The following is a 17,269-nucleotide window of genomic DNA, read 5'->3' on the forward strand; positions in this document are numbered from 1 at the left end:
GATTTTATTAACATGTACTGCGCTTACGATAATATATACTTCGATGGCATTCTCCAGTTTGTGCCAATTCCTGCTGCAGCTACCGTTTAAGATGCCCCTTAAAATACCACAAATTCATGTACACACCAGTAACAGTTCCATGTTTCAAAAGCATGAGAGCATTATGAACAACCGTCAGGAACATTAATTACAAATCTATCAGCAGCAGAATATGTACATCTGTAGCCTACCATGTTGTTGATTTTTGACTGTTCAATATCAAAAGTGTTGAATCTTAAAATGTGTACTGTCAGTAACTATTATATAATAAAACAGTTATAGGCTTTTATTCGGTCAGTACCTGTTTTTTTACGGACCCAAGAAAAACAATATTGACCGAGGACGTACCAACAGACATTGACCTCCTGAAAAGTCTATAACATAACCACAATTTACCGTCTCCTGCATCGATACAATGCTACATAGACCGCAGATGACTTTCCTCGGAGCGGTCGTCCTACACCTCGACAAGATCGGCAGATTACCCGTCAACACCAGCGACATCCGTTCCTAACTGCAAGTGAAAGTGGACCATAGGAACACATAATCGACACATTAGCCGGGACACTGTGATCCGACGTCTCCGTTCCAACAACCTCAGATGTCGCCGACCAGCACATCGTCCTGTTCTCCAACCACGGCATCTACATACACGACTTCAGTGGGCACAGGGTCATCGCAATTGGCGTCATCGTGAGTTGCGGCGTGTCATCTTTCTCTGATGAAAGTCGCTTTTGTATCTCCCATGCAGACGGAAGAGTCAGAATTTGGCGGCGTCGAGGTGATCGTTTCGCTGACAGAAACGTTGTGGAAAGGGATCCATGGGGTGGACCTAGCGTCATGATATGGGCAAGGATTGGACTTAATGCGAGACTTGGACCCATGTGCTTTCTGAATGTTGGTCAAAGTCGGGGACACGGCGTCACTGCTCAGCGGTATACTCGACTTGCGTTTCTTTTGCTTGTGAGTATATATTGTCACCCTATGTGGCCATGTAACCCACTCTTTAAACAAGCTGTTTTTATACATGTCAAAGGTATGTGTGTCCGTTCATTTACTAAATAAAGCAAGTATGTGAACTGCTTCATCATACCATCATTACCGGGAGCCATTCATCAGTATATGGGCAGGTTTGTCTCACTAGTTTCAGAAAACGTATATATTATGTCATTAGAAATGTATTGCAAAGAAAATGCAACAATGTGCCACCAGGTAATGAAAAAACACAAGTGGTTATTCTTTTGTGATAAATAATTTTATACAATACTTCCTAAGAGAAAATGATTACAAAAAGCATCAACTCCGTCACGTCAATAGATCCACTCAATAACGAATTTCAGCAAACACCCAAACACAACTAAAGCACAACCCAACCCAACCCACCACTCTCTGGACTCTTCCCCTTCACCTTTTTAGACGTTACTAATACACATTTCCAGGCCCTACCTGAAAACATCTCCAGATGCTTTCTCTCCACCCCTCCAAACACTAACCCTTCACCTCTCCAGACAGTATCCTTCCCACGCCTCTCAACCAATACCTAACCTAACCTTCACCTCCGCATATACAAACCATAAAAAACAACCCCACCACCTCTTTAAGATGCTTCCCATCTCCCTGTTCAGACACAACCCATTCACCTCTCCAGATGCTACCTGTTCACCTCTCTAGATGTTGCCCTTTCACCTCTCCAGATGCTGCCCCTTCACCTCCCTAGATGCCTTCACCTCTCAAGATGCTACCCTTCATCTCTCCAGATGCTACCCTTCACCTCCCTAGATGCCTTCACCTCACCAGATGCTACCCCTTCACCTCTCAAGATGCTACCCTTCATCTCTCCAGATGCTACCCTTCACCTCCCTAGATGCCTTCACCTCTCAAGATGCTACCCCTTCACCTCTCCAGATGCTACCCCTTCACCTCCCCAGATGCTACCCCTTCACCTCCCCAGATGCCTTCACCTCTCAAGATGCTACCCCTTCACCTCTCTAGATGCCTTCCCCTCTCCAGATGCTACCCCTTCACCTCCCCAGATGCCTTCACCTCTCAAGATGCTACCCCTTCACCTCTCTAGATGCTACCCCTTCACCTCCCCAGATGCCTTCACCTCTCAAGATGCTACCCCTTCACCTCTCTAGATGCCTTCACCTCTCCAGATGCCTTCACCTCTCCAGATGCTACCCCTTCACCTCTCCAGATGCTACCCCTTCACCTTCCTAGATGCTTTCACCTCTCCAGATGCTACCCCTTCACCTCTCAAGATGCCTTCACCTCTCCAGATGCTACCCCTTCACCTTCCAAGATGCCTTCACCTCTCCAGATGCTACCCCTTCACTTTCCCAGATGCCTTCACCTTTCCAGGTGCTACCCCTTCACCTCCCTAGATACCTTCACCTCTCCAGATGCTACCCCTTCACCTCTCCAGATGCTACCCCTTCACCTCACCAGATGCCTTCACCTCTCCAGATGCTACCCATTCACCTCCCCAGATGCCTTCACCTCTCCAGATGCTACCCCTTCACCTTCCAAGATGCCTTCACCTCTCCAGATGCTACCCCTTCACCTTCCAAGATGCCTTCACCTCTCCAGATGCTACCCCTTCACCTCCCCAGATGCCTTTACCGCTCCAGATGCTACCCCTTCACCTCTCCAGATGCTACTCCTTCACCTCTCCAGATGCTACCCATTCACCTCTCCAGGTGCTACCCATTCACCTCTCCAGATGCTACCCATTCACCTCTCCAGATGCTACCCATTCACCTCTCCAGATGCTACCCATTCACCTCTCCAGATGCTTCCCCTACGCATCCACATTTGCGGTCGTAAATGCTGGGTTGGAAACACTTTTAACATTTATGTTGTAGGTTCGTCGGCGCAGTTGTGACCCTATTTTCCCAGTTATGATGAGGACTATGGCCAGAGCACTGAGAAGGTAAAAGGTGCCAGACGAGTAGAAGAAGTCCTCCCTCACACCAGTCAGTGCTACCAAGGAACCTGTGCAGAACAGAGTTAACATCCAAGGATTTGATATATCTGAATCGCATACATCTTGGCCGCTTTAATAGGAAATATGGATTATCTCTCCTGAGAGAAGGAATGCTTCAAATAACTTATTGAACTAGAAAGGTCGTTGCATCTTGCATATAGATCCATTACCTAGGATAAATATAGGTATGAACAGTAATTCAGAAATATATACTACTCAAAAAAAGTTAAAGAACACCAGATATATAATACACGATTTAGCAAATTGACCATGGCATCATGTGTTATAACATTACCATCATCTAATGTTTGTAAACATGTTGTACCACGTCTGGGGTATTGCTGGTCTTCCTGACACTTTCTGGAAACACTTCTGCTAGTCATGCAAATGAGTTGAAAACATGAGCAAAACACAGGAATATAAAACACAACGCTGCACCTGTCCTTAGCAACAACCAACATAATTTTCATGCTCAGCATATGAAAGTGGTGATGTTCATGGTGCACGTGCATGCTTTCCCTTTAAGAAGGCGATGACGATGATCGCGTAATCACATTTTCCAAAACCATGCCACAGAGACGACATCTGACTGATGTTGATAGAGGACGAGCTTTTGGTTGGCTCCAGGATGGCCTTTCTTTACGTGAGGTGGGCAGAAGATTGCAGGTGTCCCCCTTTGTCATTCACATCCTTTGGCATCGTTTTGCTGCCACTGGCAGAGTGCAAGAGCGACATCGTTCTGGATGGCCAAGGTGTACCTCACAACGTGAAGATCGATACCTGGTTCTCCAAGCACTCAGGCAGCGTACATCGACAGCAAACAACCTCAGGTTACAGTTAAGGGCTGTCAATAACACTGTCGTTTGTGATCAGACGGTGCGAAACCGTTTACGAGCTGCACACTTGAGAAGTCGACGACAAGCAGTGAGACCACCTTTACGTCCAGTTCAAAGAACAGCGCGTCTGGCTTGGTGTCGACAACATGTGCGTTGGGACAGACAGCAATTGCCTCGTGTACTGAGATTCACTGATGCCACAGTACGTGAACGTGTCGCTTTTGGTGGGGGATCAGTGATGGTATGGGGAGGATTCAGTTGGAATCACAGGACTCCTCTGTACCATATTGTCAGGAATCTGAATGCTGCCAGGTACCGTTATGAGATTCATGAACTCCTGGTATTGCCCACACTTCGTAAGATTGGTGAAGGTGCTATCCTTCAGGACGACAATGCAAGACCCCATCGCGCTCGGATTATCACTGACTATCACAGACAAAGGCAGATTACCGTTATGCAATGGCCTGCTTATTCGCCAGATCTGGCGCCCATTGAACATTTTCGGGATGCCTTGGGAAGAGCCGTTCAAGCTAACCACCCACCTCCTGTTAATCTCCAGCAACTGTTAGGATTTCTTCATCAGGAATGGCAAGCAATTCCACAGGCAACTCTGCAGAAGCTTGTCCGATCTATGCGCAGAAGATGTCAGGACTGTATTGCTTCCAGGGGTGGGCATACCCGATATTGAAGGAACAGGATGATCCTGAACTGTAGTGTGTGACTTTTGATTTATAGGGTACATGCAGTTCATATTGTTTTGCTCTGGTCAGCTGTATGCCAGCGTTTCTTTCGTCAATGAAATGTCATGATTAAATACTTATCTTTCCCAATCAGTGTTGTTCCTGTATCTACGATTTATTTTTTGAGTGATTTTGATAACTTATGTGGGTGTTCCTTAACTTCTTTTGAGTAGTATATATAAAGCGTAAGGAAGGCTTAAAGCAAGGCAGGTCGCACATGCTTCCCACGTCTATCGAAGAGAAGCCAAGCCACACATTATCAGTCTCGGATTTGAACCCACTTTGTGCAGATCCTGGCGTGACAAAGGCACGCAGCAAAGTCAACGTCGACTACTGGGCCAACCTGCCAATGGCCGACAGATGTACATGTATCTCACCATTTAGCTGTTGCTTGTTCCTGGCACGTAACGTGTTTAAACAACAACGTTTGATTGGAACAATCGCATAATTATATTCCAAATGCTTTTGGCAATGATTGAACCATTGAGAGGGCATTATTAAACTTAATCCCGGGGAGTCCAAGGATTACTTGTGATGTTGTGGTCATTCTTAGCTTCAATATACTTTCACTTCTCTTAATAATGCAGTGGGTGTTCTTTTGTCAACAACACCATTTAATGTCTCCTTGAAACGTTGTGTGCCTAAAGCGCCAAACTGTGAGAAGATTGTGAAGTGAAAAGAATCATAAATAGTCGTACTCTCTATTGGCGGTCCACACAACAAACCAATTCCGTTGCAGAATAGGAATATCCCAAGCGTTCTGGAGATGTTCTCCAGTCCAAACATATCTACCAACACAACGGAGAAGAGTCCCATCGAGCCACCTACAACATGAAAATGTATTGGAACATCAAGAATAAATCCATGAATTATATTTTGCAAGATTACAAAATGTTCACATAATATCTCGAACGAAAGCCACGAACCACATGGTTATACCTCATGTCAAACTAAAGGCGATCCATGACATCAGTATGGCAAATCATGCGTTTCTAAGGAAAATAATTGAAAATTCTATTGGAATCTCTAAACTATATAAATTCTACCGTTGTGTTTGTCACTTCCACTGTGATTACATTTAAGTGCACGTTACAGTACAAATAGTGTTTCCGATATTGCTTTTAAAAATCTATAGGAATGTCGCCACTATGAGGCAAGTCTGTTCATAATTAACAAAGCAACAGCTCGATTGCTATTGCTCTCTGGTACGATACTCAAGAGTAAGAACAGAGTAGAAGAAAAACAGCAGGCTTCAAACCTCAGACAATAACAACATGAGAAACGTCTTCACTTGGGTTTGTTAACTGTTTATCGTTTCAGAAGACACGGCTCTTAGGCGCAATTTAAAAAAAAAAAATTATTGATAATAATCATTAATATTGGTGTATGTAAGCTACTGACTTTATAAAAACCCGTGTTAGAATTCATGTATTGCGGTTGCTGTAATCTACATACTCACATGTTTCCATCAAGACGTACCTACTGCTACACCGTAAACCACTGACGTGACCAAGAAACAATGAGTGCTCTGGCACAAGGTGACGAGGATGTTGGTGAAGCCACAAACGATTAGACCAAGTATAAACAGATAAATGGGCACCCTAGGTCCGAGCATGGACAGACTGGCGAACCCAAGTCTCCCGATGACATTCCCGAACCCGATTAGGGAAACAGCTTGTGCACCTTGAGTGGAAGTCACGGCCGGAAGTGACGCCATGATGTAGGCTGGTAGGAAAGTTGGGTAAGAATGATAGCCTAAGCCACATATGAGTTGAGAAATCCCAAATATCACTGCCCCTCGGACACGAAAAATGTCTCTCAATTTCGTTAGTCCCGATTTCAGTGATGCACTCACTGGATTTGGTGGTCTGGCCTTGGTTTGATCTGCTTTGAAAAAGAAAAGTTTGTGAACAATTATTATCGTTACTTATGTTGCGTATAATCTCGTATCCAAAATGCAACTTCAAATGTTGTTTCATACTGAAGGGATTATTAAGAAATGTTTTGACAAACTTTGTGTGTCTATCGTGGTGTATGTAACATTTAAGCAAACCTTTAAATAACTATAGATCCACAGCAAGCAATTATATTAGTTATGGTTCAGCATTTATGCAACTTTTCACATAATTATACATCCATAGTAAGTGATTATATCATGATTCACGGAAAACGTAGATAGAGAATATTTCAGTTACAACTTATAGAAGAATACAGTAAACTACGGTTATGACGAACTCAAAGGGACCACAATTTTCAGTTCGTTATAACCATTGTCCGTCATAAGCAAATACAGTCGTGCCTCGTTTATACGGACACTTGCGTCATTTCACAATTCGTCCGTATAAACGAATTTCCTTATAACTGAAACCAGCTTCTTACTGGAAGAGTTACTTCCCTTCAATTATGCAACTCATGACAAAATTCCTTATACATATTGTTTTTATTAATTTCGGCGAAATCGTGTGTGAAGCGATCGGAAGATCGCACAACTCACCGTTATTAACAGCAACCACGGTCAGAATACCGCTATTGACGCCTTGAAACTCTCTCTCTCTCTCTCTCTCTCTCTCTCACACACACACACACACACACACCATGACACTGCCACCAACGTAAATATAAACACGTTGTCTTCCATCTCGCCGGTGAAGAAGAAATCGTGATTCATCACTTAACCAGACTCATCTCCAGTTTCTCAAATTTCAAGGCTGTGTGGTATGGCACCAACGCAAGTGTCGCTGTCCATGGATTTGTTGCAAAACAGGGACTATAACTGGTCTTCTAGGTCGGATTCCAGCCTCGTGAAGATGGTTCCTGACAGTCAAGTAGATATCCTCCTCAAACCAGAGATGCGTCCTGCAGACTCCGTAGCTGTGGCACTGTGATGACGTAGGTGGAACAGTCGAATGAAGCGATCCTTTGCAGGGGTGGTAACTCTTTGTCGGCCGGTTCTCGGACGGTCTGCAGTGGAATTGAACTATGTGCATTGGTCCGAAAGGCGGCAAATGGTGCTGTGGTGGACGTTGAAGTGGCGTGTAACAGAAGACTGCGATTCCCCTCTTTTGGTACCTCCTATGGCGATGTTCCGATCGGAAGCGCTGAGTCTTGGCATTTTCGAACTTGAAAAATGTTGACAATTGAATGACAAATTATTGGCTTCTGCTTACCTTTTAATAGCCACTACCACGAGTTACGAATATCATTACTTGCACGTGCATTTTGCTTTAATGTTTTCTTCCATGACATTTTTGAACAAGTGTGAAAACAAGGCGGTTGAGGAGATTGCAAATCGACAATGGCTGCGTTTTGACGTACCATTTGTCAAATATTAGGCCACCATTTTCCAATAACATATATCCAATTTATATACCGGATTTTTTGTGTAGTCAGGTTCATTGAACTACATACTACGTGTGAGTTTCTTTTTTGAAGAGTGTAAATACAGCATATATACAGCAAATTTCCGGGACCAAAAAAAACAGTTCGTTATATCCGCCAGATTGTTATAAGCGTGTTCTTTATAAACGTAGTTTACTGTACTAGCCTGAGGTAACGCTAGCCTAAGGTAATAAGAATCCATCTCCCAGACATACTATTCAATAAGACAAAAGTTATGTCTACAAAGTTTAATAGATTGACTTGAACGATTTGATGTAAGTTAACCTGTCATCACCTGTTAATGTGTGCGCCCTGCGTAGTTTACTTTCCCTGCAGTGTTTTTTTGTACAATAAACAATTCCCACTCGTCGTTCAGTTCTTATATGCGATATCAGCATTATGTACAGCCTCTTTAATGATCTTAATAAAATGTAGAAGTTTTAACAATATTTACCCGTATTTAAATAATGATGACTCCCTGAATACAATCCGACCTCGTCCATTTATGAACAGGGGTTAAGTTTGGTAATTCACGGATATTCTCACAATTTTCACGTCCATTATCTGCACCTTTTTCACAGTACCGATTGTCATTTCTCTCCCACTTTAGGATGCGATCGTTCGGCCATTGCGATTATCTGCGTTGCCGAGATACATCTTTTTGGGACAACTCACAAGAAACTTCCCTCCAAAAGATAACGTTCAATTTACGTCGTCAAGTTGCAAGTGAATGTTCGAATCTCCAGAAATGACTTCGTAACGAACAATGTGTTATTGTGTAAATAAACCACGCTTCGTTCTTCATTGTTCTTTGCGTTTTATCGCGTAGGTATCTTATATACTCTTCAAAAAAAGAAATTTGACATAGATGTAAAACCACTTTTTGCCAAATATCTAAAATAATTACAGTAAATGAGAACGAAAAAAAGTCAAACAGAAAGATGATGTATCTATAATTCGCGAAAACACATGCAAAGCACATAAACGTAGCGTTTGGGGATCAATTTTACAGCTTCATCCAAACGCAACCGCCTGTAAAAAAACGTGCAGCACAGGATCCTGCATTTAGGCATGCAGGCCCCCCTCCTGAATGGGTATAAAAATCCACATCAACGGCTGTTCATACAGTCCTTACAACGGCAGTAGAGGCGGTGACAGAATGCCAAGACTGAATGCAGCTCAACGGAACAACGCCATTGGGAGATTACATTGGGAGCAACTCAGCAAGAAGTGGCCAGGTACTTTGGCGTATCCAGACAGACAATCTCCGCAATGTGGACCCGATACAACAACACCAACTGAGTTGACGACAGACCAAGGTCAGGAAGACCAAGGGTGACAACCCAAGCACAAGAGCGATACATCCAGCTGCGACACCTCCGAGACCGCACTACCACAGCCACGTCTACAACCACACAGATCCCTGGGGTACGCAGATTATCAGATCAAACAGTACGCAACAGACTGAGGGAGGCTGGACTTTTTGCACGAAGACCTGTTCGACGTCATGTATATTGACCCCATTTCATCTGGCGGACCGTCTGCTTTGGTGCCAACAGTGGGTTAGATGGGCACATGCAAGATGGAGAAATATACTGTTTACTGATGAGTCCCGTTTCCTACTCACGTGGCTGATGGGCGCGCACGTGTCTACAGACGTCGGGGTGAACGTTACGCCCCCATCTGTGTGCAGCAGGTTGTCCCATTTGGCAGCGGGAGTGTCATGGTATGGGCCGGAATTCATCACGGTGGTAGGACGCCTCTCGTGCATGTGGCAGGTGCATTGACAGGTGAGCGTTACAGAGACTTGTGACAGACAAACATTGTGTACATTGATCTTCAAACAGTGTTTCAGTAATGGTTTCTGTGTCCTATTTTGAAACAATGGCATTATATTACATTTTGAAAGTCAGTGTCAAGTTCCTTTTTTTTAATTGTATATATATAACATTAAGCTAACTCTCTTCCAAAACCTCGTCAAGCCAAATATAAACAACAAACACCCAATGTGGTTTCCCCTGTGGCATTTACAGGAAAACAACCTATATTACAAACCCAATGATTAATCTGGCTTTAACACTGTCACTGATATACCCATCTTTGGCATTCTCGCTCTTGCAGCACTCGTGTCTCTTAACACGATTGTTTGCTGCCGCTGCTGCTAAACACAACCTGACCTCAAACTGTGCAGGCCATATCTTGACACATCACGGACAAAAGGTGACAAAGTTAAAAGATATTTCACGGAGTCTTGTATAAGTCAGTGGCTTGTTTTCTTTTCTCAGAACATATTTACCATTAACAGTACTTAATGCTCTGAACACATATTCCTGAGAATCCTCGGCAATCTCTGCCATCGTTAAATAACGTTGCAAGTGCATAACAGGACATAGCAGTGAATCAGATACACCTATGACTACCCATGCACCATCTCGATACACGTAACATCATGAACATAACATAGAAATGTAACATCATGATATACACTGTCTAACATATCTGAAACAGAAGAAAGCATTTCAATCACTGAAATCGATTTTCAACGTTAACATTGAAAATTTTAAATCTGTTTCACCATATAAACCTTCCCCAATACGGCTGGGAACATAAGCTTCTTTGCAAGACGGCAAATAAACAATGTTTCTTACTTCTTTGAGAAATTACCTTGTTTGCATAGCAAAGGCCAGAAACGCGCTGTGTACCACTGAGGTACAACCAAAGTACCCTGTATTTGCGCATATGGCACAACACACGAGAGACCAGATACACCGGTGGTATTATCCACTTCACCTCATTACTCCAATCTGAAGTAAAAGTATCCACATTCTCAGAAGTACGGTTCCAGTAACCAGAATCGAAACGATTTATCTTCTTGTTGTAGTAAAAAGCTAAACGATCTATTGAATGTGGTCTCCATGTTCCATCGAGTACACGAAAAACACAGTCTGCAACTGCCCATTCATCTCTATCAGTAAGCTTGCTCAGAAAATCTGCTTGATCATTTTGTTCTCGGGGAATCCAGTCTACTATCAAACGTATACAGGATCTCAAACACAACTGCCAGATAATTAATGCAAGATTGTGTAAGTGTGTCTTCATGCTACCCTTGTTAATAATAGCACATACATTGGTATTATCCGTACACCACTTGATTGAGTGAGAACCAAGTAAAAACAGAACTCCCGCCATGTTGAACTTTGATTTATTTCGCTTTGGGACCACTGTCCGCGTGACGACCTTCCACCAAACTGAATACAGCAGCCACCGTAACATACAAGACTTGCATCGCTTTAAACAACCCTGGTAGGGAAACTGTCTGAACACAACGATCTGGACTTGAAATGTTGAATATTGTCCCGCCAGAACACTAACTGTTCCTTACTTTGAGCTGACAAAACAATCCAGTCATTCCACGAGTTAGCCGTCAGACAATCAATCGAGTGACCTCGTCGTAAGTTGACTAACTGAACCAATGACTGGTTTCATAGTAATAATTTGACCAACTAGTGAAGATACATCACGAACATACACAGACCTAGTGTTAGGGACTAAGAGAGATGTGATGCAAATGAATAGCTTCTCCAACTTCCTTTCCGGTATAGCTAAAGTAAAGTGTAAAGTGTTCACGTGAAATCCTAGCCATTCCAAACTTCGTGAAGGCGTCCATAAAGACTTTTCAACTTTCGGTACAAATCCAGAACTTATGAGGTCATCTGTAACCCTATCTGATACAACAGCACAAGTTGACATAGAATTTTCAACAATAATTCCATTGTCAAGAAACTTCACGTTCTTGTAACCGAGGTAACGCCCACATTTTACCAATTGTCGGGTTACCTTTGTAAAGACATAGGGCGTAGATGATACACCAAATGGTAAAACCACAAACTTGTAATACCTCCTGCCCCATGGCCATTCCCATGAAAAGCCAGGAAAAGTTGTATGAGGAGTATGCATTTCAATATGATGGTACGCGGAATGTATATCGTATTTAACTAACCAATCACCAGCTTTGATATACATAAGAGCGGTATTCCAGTTTACATATTTGACTGAAAGTTTAAACACATGTTTCTTCACCACAGACAATTCAAGAATTAATCTTTTCTTTCCAGAAGATGGAATAGACACAGATAACATAACGGATTAACAACACGAGGCCTCTTCTCACATTCCTCCACTAATGTTTTTCCCCGCACAAGATCTGTAATAGTTTCACAAACAAAATCAGAATGCTGCAACGCCAACATGTTGTTTTTTAATTACATAGGTGTTGGAGAAGAGTAAAATGGTATCTTGTATCCACTTACAATAACATCAATCACAAATTGAGTAGAACCAATGTCACGCCAAAACTGTATGCAATCCTTGACGACTCCTCACTAAAATTTAAGCATTTCCACTCTCATAGTCATAATAATCGTTTGTAAGTTCAACTTTTTACCTTGTTTACTCTGAGACTGTGGTCTTGCTTCCCGGTCGACTTGTCGGCGTGACTGTGTTAGAGTTGACATATGGACAGTCTCGTCTCCAGCGGCTGAGGTCTCCGCACGCAAAACATGTGCCGTTTTTAATTCTCCTGCGAAAAGACATCCTTGAGATGGTCCCGCTGATAAGCCCTGCCCCAAGCTGTAGCCTGCGTGACAATCCATCTGATGAGTCGGCAAGCTTAATCAGCTTATTTCTACGCTCAATGCGCAAGACCTCCGGGCAAAGTAGATCTTGCAAATGGTCAAATTTTGAGTAGGAAAGAGCAAATTTCATTTGTGTCAGATGTACCAAGGTCTCTGAATTGAAATTATACTGAAGCCGGTGCCCTTCCCGTTTCCATACGAAATCTCTTTCAGTTTTGCGTTTCTGAATTTCTGATAGCTCCATAACAAAATGGCGATAGAACACGTGGCAAAGTTTATATGAAATATAACGACCGCACTGTAACGGCCACACCACAGGAGAGATTGAACTACCCAGGCTTTACAATTACTATATATACCCCTCACGGTTGCGCCCTCTACCCTGAATAACCTCCCTTTATATCTGACTTCACCTTCAAGAGAAATCAATTTCAGTCAAATTCAATGTCCAACCGAAGGAAATTTCATTTAGTTTAAGCTCGTCAAGACTAGCACAGGATACCCTCTGCAGAGAGGGTTGTACCGACTTTCTGTGGCACCCTAAGTTATAATGTTTTTCTGTTCTTGTAAATAAAATTGTGAATAGTCTCTTGTGACATTTTTCTGAATAATTCCCTACAAAAAGTATTTAAGATTAGAACAACAACACCATTAATACAGGAGTGGAATCTTCTGCAGTTTTATAGTTGAATAGATGAATTAATTGATCAGTGAGTATACAAAATGAAATCGTTTAGTAAAACCATGAATTTGGTGCACTTCCCTCATATCCACGAATCAAGGTTATGCGAGGGTAAACCAATTTAATCATTTCGTATATGCAAATAAATATTTGTATGATATGAAAATAATATATTAATATATTTAAGAAGATACGTGAATAGTTATATTTTGTCAGCACTAAAAAATAAAATTATACAAGACCTGTAGCCTTTCCTCGTTTTGTTTGCATCAAGAGACAACAAGCGAGAAGGTTCAGACACACTCCACCAAGTATGAGGAGTGCCCCCTGCCAACCATATTCCTCCGCCAGCACTGCCACCAGTAACGGAAAGCACAGGCGACCCACGCCAGTTCCACTTGCAACAAGTCCCACTGCCAAAGGGCGCTGAGTGGTGAAATGTTGATTAACTTGTACTAGTAAGCATATATACAGCAACGAGTACCCCAGACCTAAATGGAAACAGAAATTACAAGGTCAAAAAGGCAAACGCTGTGGCATTCAGGAGAAGGCAGTGATAGGACTGTTGCTGCTTTTGATTGCAATGAAAACTGTTTTATATTTCGTCTACATTTTGAAAGTTTTGATGACGTTTCCAAAAGCTATTCATGTAGTGCCTAAACATTTCACCACTGCTTCAAGTATCTCCGTGACAGAACGGATGTGAATGTGGCATTATGCAGAACCCACCTGGCATGGCTCCCAGCAGCATGTATAGGGCGTATATGTTTGTTGTTTGACTGCTGCCTAAGATGCCTGAAGACAAGAGAATCGCCCCAACTGATGCTGTCACACCACATCCAAAGTTGTCTGTCAGCACTGCAGCCAAGATAGCTGCAAATACATATTCATTCGAGAAAATACTTATTGATAAGTAAGCTGATATTTAACTTATTACAAAATAAATAAAGGTGGTTTTGCCAGCAATATTGTTGCTATGTCATCGGGGCTTGTAAATCATCTGGACAAGAAGGCTGTTTCAGGCCAATGTGTAAACTGTATCAGGAACGGGTTGGTAATGTAGAAGGGTGGCACGTTTGATCTCAGGTCGACAAGGGCTTTGCACTTCTTCATTAAAGGAAGAGTTGGACAAGGATAATACGATAATTGTAAAAGAAACATAACAGTAAACAATTAAACGTAACATTCTTTCGATTTGTTTGAACATACACAGATTGTGAAAATGGGAACCGTTTCCTATTTAGAAACCATCAAGGCTCGAGGAGTCTTAACAGGTTGCGGATGCAACTAAATGGTCACTAGTATGACATTAGGAAAGTAAATTCGGGGTATCCCGAGTATCAAATGCCTAGCTTCTGAGAATAGTTGTAAACAGTCTGGTCTGAAATCTGGTGTGATTGGTGCCCCCCGTCCCCAGCGTCACTGTGGCTCTCTCATCAGATTTGCAGCCCAAGACTCAAGACAATATAATGGTGTGCGTTGCACCGGCAACACGCCAGGTTAATGATAAAAGGGTAACGTTAATTGATCAAAGCATTATGATTTGCAGAAGCTCGAGGTCCGCCATTACTTGCCCGACAGAGGCAAATGAGGGCATTATCAAATGTCATCTGCCCGCACTTTTCCTGGTAACGTGCGGGCCGTTATATCAAAATTGACGAATGTCAGGTGTTTCCATGTTGGACCACTCTAGAAAATCCAAGGACCCTCGGGTAATAATACCTCTCACTCACAACAAACATCAGGTCCGAAATAAAAGGTAAATAACCTAGTCTTTGTAATCCATACATTGGATTGAACCACAGAAAAAACTAAGAGACAAATCCATTAATAAGTTACTGTTGAAATCTAAGCATAGGTGTTTCCCAACCCATGCATGAGATAAAGGCCACTCTTCTTACCAAGGGAGTTAACGGACTGTACAGTTTCCACCCTTGCCAAACGATGGATGGAATTTTGGAGTTACATTTTGGCTTGACTAACGACATGGATTTCAACGTGCAGATTTCGATCGACTGCTGGATTTGCAAAGCGCATGTACCGTCAACTGGGTGTCGACAGATATTTTCCAAATATTTTCATGCCTTTAAATTGACGCACTTCACGAGCAAAGACCAGTTCTATTACAATATTGATCTTGATTATCAAGCAGATCGCACTGGTGGCGCTACGATCGAGTGACGACATTCAACGCGGAAACTGGACTTTTTTAGTCAGTCAACACCTTTGCCTCGGGAAGATGAAGGCCACTATGCTTGTCGTAAAAGGCGACTAATGGCGCCTGACTCGATTCGCTGACTTGGCTGATGAATGTCATCGTATCCCAATTGTGTACATCGATACTCATGATGCCAATCACTGGATTGTCTGGTCCAGACTCGATTATTTACATGCAGCCGTCATATAGCTGGAATATTGCTGAGTGCGGCGTTAAACAAAAGACAAACAAACAAACATAATCCTTTATTACTCTTGGAAATAGTCACCCATTCACTTGAATAATGAGAAAACCAATAGCGACATAATCTGAACCTCAATAATGATATCTCTTGTGGATATAAAGTCTACATACCAGAAAGGCCGTTCACTCCACTCATGACAGCACCCAGCCAGCTGAGCTGGTACTCGCTCACGTCCATTGCCGGCAGCATGTACGTATACAGGACACCATACGTGTTTACCATACCGGAAGCTATAGCGAAGACGAAAAACCCACTCAACAGACAGGTTGCATCTGAATATGTTAAAGGAGATTTCTGTGGTTGTGAAAGTACCACACTGTTTCTGGTGACTTTAATTTCATCGGTCGGTACTGGCCCATGGTTATGAGTTGATGAACTTGGGACGCTCGTGTCCTCATTTTGTCCACGATAACGTCTCACTGGAAAAACATCACTAGGATACTGAAACACACCATCCGCGACAGTCCCAATTTTCATCTCTTCAGTTGCATCAGCGATAGACACATGGTTATTGTTCCTCAAAAGAACCATAGTTTTTGCCAGGTGTCACTGTTTCACGGCGATTTTGAACCACGCAATTATCATACTGAATGGAAAAGATCGTTCTTTGAATTCCCTACGTCATCAAACTGTACAACCATTTAATAGGTTAATGCCGTGACCCATTTTTGTCACGTAGAGTTCGTCAAGGTAAATACAATGAGGTAATGGGACCACATGCTTAACTTATAATGGATTAATTAAAGTTCCAATAACCATCTAGATAACTTGATAATGAGATTCCTTGTGAGGTCAAGTGTAATGTGGTTTAACGTCTCGTTCAAGATTATTTCACTTTAATAGCAGCGTGATTGCACGTGGGTGTGTGGCTGGGCGTACTAGTCCGAAAATATGCCGCAGTTTAACATGAAAACCCACTCAGTATGCTGACTCCTTGCTGACCAGTCCTTTAGCCTTTCACTGCCGAGCGAAAACAGGGTAACAAGAAGTTTCATCTCTTAACGTCTCTAAGTAGATACATTCATTTGTAAAACATGGGTTTCATGTAACATTCCCTGAGGACATAGGATGTGTTTTAGTTTGTTTGACATATCATTTTTTATAGTCTGTTAAGGTCCGTTGCACGATATTTGTGTCAGGACTTGGGATGAAGCAAGAGGATATTTCACACCGGAGAATATAAATCGTCAATACAAGAAAACCAGTCTAAGTTATCTGCCGAAGCACATTCCATTTAGGGTAAAGGGCAAAATAGCTGTGAAAACAATATAAATGGATGATAGAAAATCAGTGATGACACCAGATGTTCGCGAAAAGGGTAAGCATGTCCTGCCGCACCGGTAGCACCCGCTATTCACACAATATGCATAAAAATGTAAGCATTAATTGCCAGCAGTACTATTGCAGCTTGTAAACGCCGCCATTTTGTTTGAGCAAATGGCCTCAGACCACAGTTACTCCCCCTCCCCTCCCCTAAGTTCCACCATGAAGCTGAGGGAAAGTTGGTTGGTT

The 17,269-nt window shown here is 42.6% G+C and overlaps 1 protein-coding gene across 1 annotated transcript; it reads right to left on the minus strand.

The window, feature by feature from the left end:
• Positions 1-2,839: 2,839 nt before the first annotated feature.
• LOC139448614 (monocarboxylate transporter 5-like) lies at positions 2,840-16,288 on the minus strand. Its single transcript, XM_071230179.1, has 7 exons — positions 15,868-16,288; positions 14,025-14,168; positions 13,538-13,786; positions 12,424-12,558; positions 6,081-6,488; positions 5,300-5,425; positions 2,840-3,033 (listed from the first exon to the last, which is right to left on the minus strand). The coding sequence occupies exons 1-7, from the start codon at positions 16,286-16,288 to the stop codon at positions 2,840-2,842; spliced, it is 1,677 nt and encodes a 558-aa protein (XP_071086280.1).
• Positions 16,289-17,269: the final 981 nt, after the last annotated feature.

The sequence above is a fragment of the Haliotis cracherodii genome, unplaced genomic scaffold, assembly GCF_022045235.1.
Source record: "Haliotis cracherodii isolate W230 unplaced genomic scaffold, xgHalCrac1.p SCAF_7, whole genome shotgun sequence".
Classification (NCBI taxonomy): domain Eukaryota; kingdom Metazoa; phylum Mollusca; class Gastropoda; order Lepetellida; family Haliotidae; genus Haliotis; species Haliotis cracherodii.

Coding starts and splice junctions, on each gene's coding strand:
- LOC139448614 (XM_071230179.1), bottom strand. CDS start 16,288: ATGGTTCTTTTGAGGAACAATAACCATGTGTCTATCGCTGATGCAACT. Junction 14,169..15,867: donor TGGAGTGAACGGCCTTTCTG/GTATGTAGACTT, acceptor ATGTATTTGCAG/CTATCTTGGCTGCAGTGCTG. Junction 5,426..6,080: donor GGTTTACGGTGTAGCAGTAG/GTACGTCTTGAT, acceptor TTCATGTTGTAG/GTGGCTCGATGGGACTCTTC.